The sequence below is a fragment of the Gossypium arboreum genome, chromosome 11 (assembly GCF_025698485.1).
Source record: "Gossypium arboreum isolate Shixiya-1 chromosome 11, ASM2569848v2, whole genome shotgun sequence".
In the NCBI taxonomy this organism is placed as follows: domain Eukaryota; kingdom Viridiplantae; phylum Streptophyta; class Magnoliopsida; order Malvales; family Malvaceae; genus Gossypium; species Gossypium arboreum.
Window position 1 is genome coordinate 23,611,988 of NC_069080.1, and position 10,881 is coordinate 23,622,868.

Here is a 10,881-nt window from a genome sequence, read left to right on the forward strand (position 1 = left end):
TGGTTTAATAAAATATCCCCAGTTTGATATCCAAAAAATATGTTATTTGTTGCCATTAAAGGAAATTTTAATCAAATTGATTTTATAAAATGATAAAATTTTCATAAAAATAATATTTCATAAAAGGTGAATATATCAAAATTTTAAAAACTAAAAATATGATTCATTAGTATTTAGGGATGAAATCGGAATTATAAAAATCATATTATAATTTTAGAAAAATTTAATTTTTTTCCGAAAATAACCATAAGATTAAAATCTCCACGAAAGGGCTGCAGCATCGATAATTAAAAAACTCAAAAAACAGCTCTTAATATTATTGATAAAAGGTACATTTGAAAAGAGCATAACTTAATGGCAAGGAATCAGCAGAAGATATAGAAAGGCCAACTAGCCATTAAATGTAGCAGCATCCATCAAAGTAAAAAGACATGATTATTTGTACCCTACCCCAAAACAAACTAGTTCTTTGGTCCGATCCGGCTCGATATAGCAAGCAAAACAAAACAAACATAGCTCTTTCCTTTGTACCACAGAGAAACAGAAGCCAAGGAATATATATGCCTCAGGGTTTCCACAGGATGGTGGTTTCTGCAATCATGGAAGTGACAACGTATGGATCCATGTTTGAAGCTGGCCTCCGGTCTTCGAAATAACCTTTTCCAGCTTTCTCTGTGTCTCGACCAACACGAATCGATGCGCCACGGTTTGCAACACCCTATTCAACCATTGCATATTGTACATTGAATAACGGAATAAGAAATTATAATTTCCCAATTGAATCAATGGAATGCGTAGCAGTGTATACCCATATGAAAGTGTTGATGTCGGCAGTCTCGTGTCGACCAGTGAGGCGACGCTCATTGCCTTCTCCATAGGCAGCAATGTGTTGAGTGTGTCTCGCCCCAAGCTTTTCAATTGCTTTCTTGATAACCTCATAGCCTCCATCACATCTCATGGACTTTGTACTGTTACATACATACATACATGACACACAATTAGTTCTTGGAATAAACTTGGAAAAATCTATTAAAATTTACCTGTAATTGGTGTGAGCACCGGCACCATTCCAGTCTCCCTGTGATCATTAGTATTAACGTTTATGAGTTAACCTTCAAGTTCATTAACATAGAGCTAAAGTAAAAGCAAAGGGAAGCAAAGGATTCAAACCTGAATAGGCTTGGGATCAAATGAGAGCACCACTCCAGCAATCTCAGTGATCCTCTGTAATTCAGAAACTAGAATATTAAGATCAAAAGAAGCGAAAGTGTTCTCAAGTGAAGGGGTAGTGCTTCATTACCTCCAAAACGTAACGCGCAACCCATAACTCATCTCCGGCAGAGATGCCAACTGTTGGGCCAACTTGAAATTCCCACTTTAAGCCATCAAGAAAAGAAGATTCAGCATAACAAACGAATATAAATATATTTGGATTTACGTCAAAAGGTTATAGTGCCTGTCCTGGCATGACTTCTCCATTGATGCCACTGATACTGATTCCAGCATATAAACAAGCTTTGTAATGAGAATCCACAATGTCACGGCCAAAGGCTTTGTCGACGCCAACACCACAATAGTAAGGTCCCTGTCATAAAAGTAAGATTATATTTATCACCCACTGCTGCTGCTTCTATAAAACAAGCAATTGGAAAAAGAAAGAAATGATTACCTGAGGTCCAGGAAAGCCACCCACAGGCCATCCAATTGGCCATTTAACATCTTTCTGCAACAAGGTGTACTCCTGCTCTATTCCATACCTGTTTTGCTCTCATAAATCATATGCAAAATCAACACAAATATATATATGTATGTACTAAATCACACATTCTTAAATAGTTCAAAGAAAGAAAAGAACAAAGGGGAAATACCAGGGTTCTTCGGCGACAACATCAGGATGGCTAAAAATCTTAGCAGCAGCGCATCTCTTGTTTGTGGGAATTGGATCACCAGCTGGAGTATAAGCATCGCACATAACCTAACAAAAAATCATCACAGTTTAATATGTAAGTTAGCACTAAGCGGTTTTAACATTTATCTTTTTTGGATTCCAGTGCGGATGAATGTGTCCAACATTCTTTTAAAAATTTCATAGTATTGAAAATCAAATTTTATAACAAGGAAATTTGTATTTTAATTAAAATTTTAGAGCAAACGGTATGATCTCGATATATTTACTAAAATACAACTTTTACTTTTTATATCTATTTTTATATTATTTTAATTAAAATATTTATTTTCATATGAATTTATGAAAATTTTTTTTTTATTTCAACTTCTTAATTGTTTAAGATTTTAGAAAAATTACAAGTGAAGAGCATGTATGGAATAATAAATAACATAGATGAGACACAACTTACAAGAATATTGTTGCCCCTCCTGAATGGATCTTTGAATATAGCTTGAGGACTATTCCATTTAATTGTAAATATACACACAAAAAACAAAAAGAACAAAAAAAATCCATCAATATATCTAACAAAAAGAATGAAAACATTTAAAAGAGAAAAAGGAGCAAAAAGTTATACTATAAGATGACTTCACTGTCTTCGCCAGAGGCTTGACCAGTGCTGGAACCGTCATAATTCCACTTTGGAAGCTTTGAAGGATCGCTAACAGGCCCAGAAAGTGTCTATATATGCATGTATATAAGCATATCATGCTATTACAATGTAAAGAAAAATACCTGAAAAATCAAATGTTCAAATCAATTACCCTTGCTTTGCTTCTGAGATCGATGCCTGATCCACCCACCCTGTTCAACCATGTCAAAAGGGAAAAAAAGCTTCCATTAGTAACAAAAACCAGATCAGAAGTTGCCATTCCAAACATCTTTTAACCTAATATTCAGTATTCAAAAGCAAGATGTAAAGCAGTCAGCTATGTAGTTTAGTGGAACTGTGCAAGAAGAGAAGAATAGATTTTGGATTCTTTCGAGTTATAAAGAGCATTTCTAATTATATAGACCCTTTTATTTACATAACAGAGAAACCTTGTTGAAAGCAAAAAAAATTGAACACTGTTTTGATTATGTTACCAAGCAAAAAAGAGGATTAGAACGCACACACATTTAAGAGCACACTGAGTTAGACATGTTTTGGAAGAAAGAAAGAAATTGTGGGAGGAATATGAGAGTAGGGACCGACCATATGTATTCGGCAATGATTTTGTCAGTGCAGTCTGAGAGACTAAGGTTAACGTGATCTGTAAGAAGTGACATATTCTTCAAAAGAATAATAAAACAAGTTTTAAAACGAACAGATTGAAATTAGACACTAAGACGTGAAAACAGAGGCAGGTTGCGTTGCCTTTTATAGTGGCGATACTCGTTTGAGTTCCCAACTCTATTCTTAAAAGGGTTATAATTTTTTAGGTTGACTATGACTCCTATTAGAAATAATTTTTGAGTTAAACTTTATTTTTTTAATTTCAATCAAATTCTAATTAATTTAGATTATTTTATTATTATTTGATCTATAAATTTCGACTATATGTTCAATTTTTCAATTTCTTTTATTATTTTTACTTATTCGTTACTTAATCGAACCGATAGTCAATATTTTATTTTCTTTTATAGAAAAAGAGAAGTTAGTACAGACTAGCCAGTTGATTTATAAAACTAGAAATTTAATCGGACGTCATCATGAAAAATAGTCCATTGAATTTCAAAAAATTAGAGGACTAAAAAAGATAAAGTATTTATAATTTTAGAACCAATTTTGTTTATTATTATCCATTTAATAATGATTATGTTTACAGCAATAGAGTTATGGAGCAAACCGAAATTGATTATTTTAATACTTAGTATGGTTTCTGTTATACCCGTCATTGATGATATGTGGTAAAGCTTTAGAAAATTCCTAAATGATGTTTTGTAAGGAGCGGTTTACATATCATCTTCTATAAAGAATGATTCACAAGTAATTATTTGTGTTTAGTAGTTTATAAGTGACTCTTCACGAATTTTGTTTGAGTCAACCTATAGACAGTCTGTTACGCACTTCTCGCTAGAATCATAAAGATATAAATACCTCATATACTCCATGACGACAATTAACTTGCAATGATCTTGCACTTGGCCAGTTCGTACAATCATGTAGGACATAATATTATTGACTATATGGTATTACAAGACAAAGGATGACATCCCTATATAATCTTAAGTGCACAAGACACCAAGGGTTGGCTCATTTCCTTACCAACATTATGCAACAATCTTCTTCTTCTCCTCTCTCCTTACACAAGCTCTTCACTTACCACAAGTGAATTAGTGCTTTTTTTTCATTGTCCTCCTCTCTTTATTCGTAATTTGTATTAATAAATTTAAACTTCTTTTAAAATATATTTTGTATTAGCAAATTAAAGTTTAATACTAAATAAAATGAGATTATGAAAATTTATTAAATGAGAACTAAAATAAAAGTTATGCTTGAAATATGAATTTTATTATGAAGTGAATTAATTAAATCAAAAAAATGTAAAGAAAATATTATAAAATGTGAGCAAATTTTCTATTTTTAATTACTTACAACTTATGATTTACTAATTATTGTATTTTGCGAACATTAATTTTAATTCGGCTTAATCGTTTTAAACGTTCCCTTTCAAAGAGAAAGATCCAACACATGCACTCATGCTTTTTTTTTTTTTTTTAATATTACAAAATTAAAGGAAAAAATTAGTCTGGATTCTAATTTTTGAAGTGCCACTATGCCTTTCAAAATTGAAGTAATTTTTCTTTCCAACATTAATTTTTTTCAACAAATACTTTGCATTAGGTCAGTGATGACTTAAGTAAGTTTTTTTAATATATATTAAAATTAATTTAAATTTTTTATTAAATTTCCAGTTAAAATTAATTCATTTAACTTGTAATAGTTGTTGGGTAACCCAACACAAAGGATACTTCTTTGATTAGGTTGAAAGGGCAAGGTGTTTTAAGTTTTTTAAAATGAAAGTCAATTAATCCTTATTTGGCAGATTAAATATTGGCAATTGAATGTATAAATGTCAGAATTTTGTGATTATTTATTTACACTGCCTGCTCCTAGCGTCACATACCATGCACCTTCGTTCTTCTTTTCTGATTATTTCATTCTAAAGGAGAAGACTTTGCGACTAACTCAATCTGGAATCTCAATTAATTATAAAGCATTAATAATCGCAACAACATGATTTATAAAAAGAAGAAAGTTAATAATCACAATACTATGTGCTGATGAGTAGACGTGCTTTGGGTTCGGTTTAAAATATAGGTTTAAAAATTTGTTCAAGCCCAGCTTAAATTAAAATTGATAATTCTAGTCCGGCCCATATTATTATTTTTAGTTTATTTCATTAAATAAAAAATTAAAAATATAATAAATTAAATACATTTAAAAACATAAAACAAATATTAAAACAAGAAACAAATAAAAATGAGTAAAATAATTCTTAAAACAATGCACAAATTGAAAATATAATAAAAAGTAGTTATATTAAAATTGAAAATAAAAAAGTAAATATGATTAAAAATAAAAAATTACTTAGTATACTTGAGGCCCGGCCTGTTTTCTAAACGAGCCTCGTTTTTTGTCCAAATCTATATTTCAGCTTATATTTTTACTCGAACTCTCCTATTTTTTAGGCGAACTTTGGTCGGGCCGAGTAACCCAACCCATGATCACCTCTCTTGATGAACTGTTAAATTATATATTATTGTTAATTTAACTTTTCTATTTTTATTATTATTAAATGGATGTATATTTGTTATATATGTGAATAAGTGTTGTAAATCATTTCCATTGATCTATTAAAGTACGTATTTCTTTTATTTTTCTATTCCTTGTTATTTCCTATCTTTATTATTTATTTTACAACAAATCTCATTATATTATATTATATAGTTTGAGCTAATAATAGAGTTTGAAAAAAAAGGCTAAGAGAAAAAAAATTATTTAACAAGTTTATTATTTCTAGGTTATTAATATTATTATATTGTAGCATTTTAGTTATTCTTTCATTAATTTGACTCTTAAATTAGAGTTAAATTATCATTTTGATATTTTAAAATTTTCTTAATAATAATCTAAAAAGCATAAATTCTTAATTTATTTTTTAAAATTATTAAAAATTTGAAATTATAATTATATGAATAAATTCAAAAGTCTTAATTTTTAAAAAGATTGAATGATTGTTAAAATGAATTTCATTTTTTTCTCATATAGATGATGAGAGCATTAATCATATTTTACTATCGGTAATGTATATTTTAGTCCTTTGAATTTGGTAATTTGTACCTGGTTGGTATCTAAACTTATTTTGGACGTAACTAATATCTAAACTTGAAAAATATTAACCAAATTGGTACTTTTCTTGGGTACATGGACACCGTTAAATTTTGTATTGGCAACTAATAAAATATTGTCATGTGTGCTCAAATTTTGCTAAAACATATTGTTGATACAAAGTACAAAAAGGTAGGAGAGTACAGAGTGGTTATTGATGGTTTTATGAAAGTTGGTTCATCTAAAGAGGCAGAGAGTTGGAAAGAAACAAAAGGACTAATTAACTGAGGGAGAGAGGATTTGCTCAGAATAACTTTAGGATTGAAAAGTTGATCTCTTTTTCATCGTTGAAAAGGTATTTATAAAAGAGGTCTTCGTGTTAACTACCTTGACATGGCAGGTTGTTATAAGGAAAGTTGCCATCATGCAAAGAGTGAAGGACGTGCATCGTGGGACCTATTCCGTCATGCACTTAATCAATATGAGGATGTTACACCTAAATGGGCACATTATTGTATTAAGCATGCGTTCACACCTAAAAGTGAGTGCCTCAAAAATGAGTGCTCATCTCATTATCTAGGAGTGGATGGGCTTGTCAGGAATGCTTATCTAGCAAAAGGCCTTGAAAACAAAACAGTATCGCTTTTTTGGCCAGGACGGATGGTCAACCAAAACATTGCCTCAAGTGGAGTCAAAGTGAAGGCCAACACCTTCTATCCTAGTGACACATGTTCAGGTGGCGAAGGGGTATAACATATATTTTAATACAATTTTTAGAATTTCAAAAAATAAAAATAAAAACCTATTTTTTTTTATTTCACATGCGTAATGAATTTAGAGAAATAACTATCTAGATTTAGATGAACCTCAACACCTATTTATCTAAATTCATTTTGAATGGGCATTTTAGTATTTTAATATTATATATACATTTTATAATTTCAAAAATAATACTATAATAAAACCGATTTTTTATTCACGTGTATAATGAACCTAGACAAATAGGTGTCTAGAATTAAACAAATCTTGACATCCATTTGTTCAAGTTCATTATGGATGTACATTTTCTTTTGTAATTTTATATTTTATAATTTCAAAAATAATATAAAAATATTTTTTCATTTCATGTGCATAATGAATCGAGACAAATGTATGTCCAAATTCTAATCAATCTAGACATCTTTTTTCCAAGTTCATTCTAGGCGTGCATTTTATTAATTTTATATTTTATAATTTAATAAATAATAATATTAAAAACCTTGATATTTTTAGAAAAACTTTAAAATATTTTTATTTTTTTTTATATATATTTTTGTGCTTTAACCTTAAGAGTATGATAAATTTACTCCTAGATAATAGATAAACAAATGGCAACAATTGTGTTTTCCCCGACAAGATCTCACATTGATGTCTTAATGAAATCAACACCATCTAAAGAGGGTAAATGACGAGTGTTGAGATAAAGCATGGGCTCGTTTGTATAATGCAACACTGCAATTTTCTCTCTATTGTTATTTTAGTAAAAAATATAAAAGATAGAAAGCGTGAAAGCAAATATGTTTGAAGCACACTATAATATGCTACATTGTTCAAATTATATAGCTGAAAATATAACAGAAAATATATTTTGCTGATTTCTAGCCACATCCTAACTAACTCCTAAAATCGTGCCACAAACTAAAAAATCTCCGAAGACTTGGTCTACAAACCTATTATTCAACAAGCCTAAGACACATCCTCAAGAGCCCTCCTTGTCTTAGTAATTGCAAAGGCCTAATTTGTTTCTTAAAACTTCAAACATAACTTTTGGAAGAGTGTTAGTTAACATATCTGCAATTTGATTTTCAACATTTAAATGAACCAACTTGATTTCACCAATCTTCTGTTCTTCTCTCAAATGATACAACTTGATCTTGAAATGCTTTGTTCTTCCATGAAAAATAAGATCATTTGAAATTGCAATAGCAGTTTGATTATCTACATAAAACTTTGTTGGCTTTATTCGCTTCATTAATATATCTACAAGTATTTTTCTAATCCAAATTGCTTTGTTCACTATAGCATTTGCTGTAACATACTCTGCCTTTGTTGTACTTTGAGCTATTACATCTTGCTTCACCTCCACGCGCCCAAAAAATAAGACATCAAACTAAGGTCTATCATCTCGAATGCTTCAAACATTTTAGCTTTAAACTCTTCCACCAAATTTTTGTTGCTTTCTATTACAAGAAGATCATCAACATAAACAGAAATTATAATTAAATTAGCATTTGTTTTCTTCACATATAGTGTAGCTTCACTTGGACTTTAAACAAATCCAAGGTTTTGAAGATATTCATCAATCCAGTTGTACTAAGCCTTAGGAGCCTGTTTAAGATCGTATAAGGTATTGTTTAACATGTAGACTTTCTTCTCATGCCCTTTGACTTGGAATCCCTCAAGCTGCTTTACATAGATTTTTTTTTCTTAAAGATAACCATTTAAAAATGCAGATTTTACATCCAACTGATAAATCTTCCACCCCATTCGTGCGGCCAAAGCAAGTAACATCCTGATTGTATCCAAGCATGCCATAGGAGCAAAAATTTCTAAAAAATCCACTCCAAACACTCGATTGTACCCCTTCACAACTGTTGAACAAAACACGTTAGCGAATAAAAATATAAATATAAATAAATAAATATTTATATATAATATAATAAAATAAATTGAATAATTTATATTTTAATTATCAGATAGGAAGAACCAATAAATAATAAAACGAAAATCAGAAATCGAAAAGAAGAATCGAGTTTTACTAGATGTTGAGGCATGTTTTACACAGTTTCCTTAAGATAGATTTGACTGCTCTTATGGTACTTGGAGAAACGTTGGTCGACTGTCTCCCAGGATACAACAACACGATGATCGAAACAGTAGCACCTCTGCAGTGATCAATGAACAAATATTGTCCTTTTTATCACCGAAATGTTGGGAAATATGGAGAGGAAAAGAATAGAATTTTTTAGAGTGTGGGAGAGCTTGATTTAAATTTTTTTTGAAGAAGTCTTATACTTTTATAGGCATTCAATATGGAGGAATTTTGAAAATATCCATGAAATAAGGATAGAAAATCTACATTAAAAGAGCAATTAAATCCATTTAATTTAAATCAAATCAAATTGATTGGAATCAAATAAAATCAGGATATGTGTCCTTTTAAATAAGTTGTATGAAGGATTTGATAGCTCACAAACCTTGTTTCATTGAACTAATTTTGTTTATATTATTATTTTGCGAGAAGTTCAAGTTCATCCCCAAGTGCATATTTGTGACCCTTGTCTGTTGGAAACCCAATGAATATTCTCTATTTGGCTAAATATGTAACCTCTCCAATTTGGCCTAGACATTAGACTCGAATTCGAGAGATTACATCGACCACTGAGATGGCCTAGTATGATTGAAGTTTATAAAATAGTCAATTTAAAAAAATTATTTATTTTAGAAGAAAATTGAGTTTATTTTCAAAAAAGTTGGCGAGTTATAAAAAAAAAACATTTTAGTTTAACTCTTCTAAGTAACAGTGACTTTTTTAAGAAAAACTTAGTTAATTTTCCATTTATTTATTACTCCCAAATTGTTTTAATCTGGCAGCGGAAAAATGATTTTTACTTGGTTTCAATAAAACTATATTTCATGCCTTAATTAAATAAAAACTATATTTTAAAATTAAGATAAATGTTATGCATGCAAAATAAACCCAAAAATGAGTCTCATGCCACAAAATAAATAAAACAGTGCAGTTCCGACATAACAAAAAATCATAAAAATAAGCCTAATAATACTACCATAAAAATAAAGCATTTTTGAGCCCTCTGTATGTCGCATCCGCGTCCTAACCTGGTGGGTTATCTGTAAAGATGGAAACAAATGGGAGTGAGCTATGAAGCTCAGTGTGAGTTCAATCACAAGAAAACCAGTGCAAACAGTAGACTAAACATACAAAATATCAATTCACAGAGTACATCACAATTAATTAATAATACAGAATATCGGTAAATCAGATCAATTCATCAACATAATATCTCAATGTTCAAAGCCATGTATATGTCTTATGAATGCAATGCAATTTTAATTAATCAAAATAGGTTCTACCCAACTCCGCTATAAAACACTGTAGGAGTTCCCTAGAACTCCTCTACTTTTAAACCATGGTGTGAATGGACCACTAATGTTGCAGATAAATTGCTAGTACGATGTGGATAAACCACTAATAATAAAAATGGTGAATAAAACCATCGGGGTTTTTGATAAAAAGTTTTTGCAGACAAGCTACTAGTAGGTTCTAGATGCGCAACACATTTGCATATTAAAGCTGCTAATACGGTGTGGATAAACCACTAATAGGTGCAGACAAGCTGCTAATACTTTCTCTGTACAAATCATCTCACCCCATGCAATGCAACAGGACATGCTATAACAGATCAAAATGGTATCAATAACATGCTTATAACAAATATATATAGTAGTAATTATCATGCTTATAACAAATTATAATAGTAGTAATAAACTTGCTTAACATGTATTTGGTTTAACAGTAGCAGTAGGCATGTACGCCATGCAATCAATAACACGGTGG

General features: G+C 30.3%; 1 protein-coding gene across 1 annotated transcript; it reads right to left on the bottom strand.

Annotated features, from left to right (window-relative positions):
• Nucleotides 1–287: 287 nt before the first annotated feature.
• LOC108452012 (glutamine synthetase nodule isozyme) lies at nt 288–3,276 on the bottom strand. The gene is made up of 12 exons (XM_017749740.2): nt 3,144–3,276; nt 2,713–2,752; nt 2,526–2,629; nt 2,358–2,406; nt 1,869–1,975; nt 1,670–1,757; nt 1,457–1,585; nt 1,301–1,375; nt 1,171–1,224; nt 1,041–1,078; nt 809–968; nt 288–718 (listed from the first exon to the last, which is right to left on the bottom strand). Exons 1-12 carry the CDS (start codon nt 3,215–3,217, stop codon nt 566–568), a joined length of 1,071 nt encoding a protein of 356 aa, XP_017605229.1. The 5' UTR covers nt 3,218–3,276; the 3' UTR covers nt 288–565.
• Nucleotides 3,277–10,881: the final 7,605 nt, after the last annotated feature.

What these genes read in the sequence shown, in the direction of transcription:
- LOC108452012 (XM_017749740.2), bottom strand. Translation starts at nt 3,217, where the DNA reads ATGTCACTTCTTACAGATCACGTTAACCTTAGTCTCTCAGACTGCACT. An exon ending in ATCATTGCCGAATACATATG is followed by an intron (nt 2,753 to 3,143) that starts GTCGGTCCCTAC and finishes ATGGTTGAACAG; the next exon opens with GGTGGGTGGATCAGGCATCG. An exon ending in TTGCGCGTTACGTTTTGGAG is followed by an intron (nt 1,225 to 1,300) that starts GTAATGAAGCAC and finishes TCTGAATTACAG; the next exon opens with AGGATCACTGAGATTGCTGG.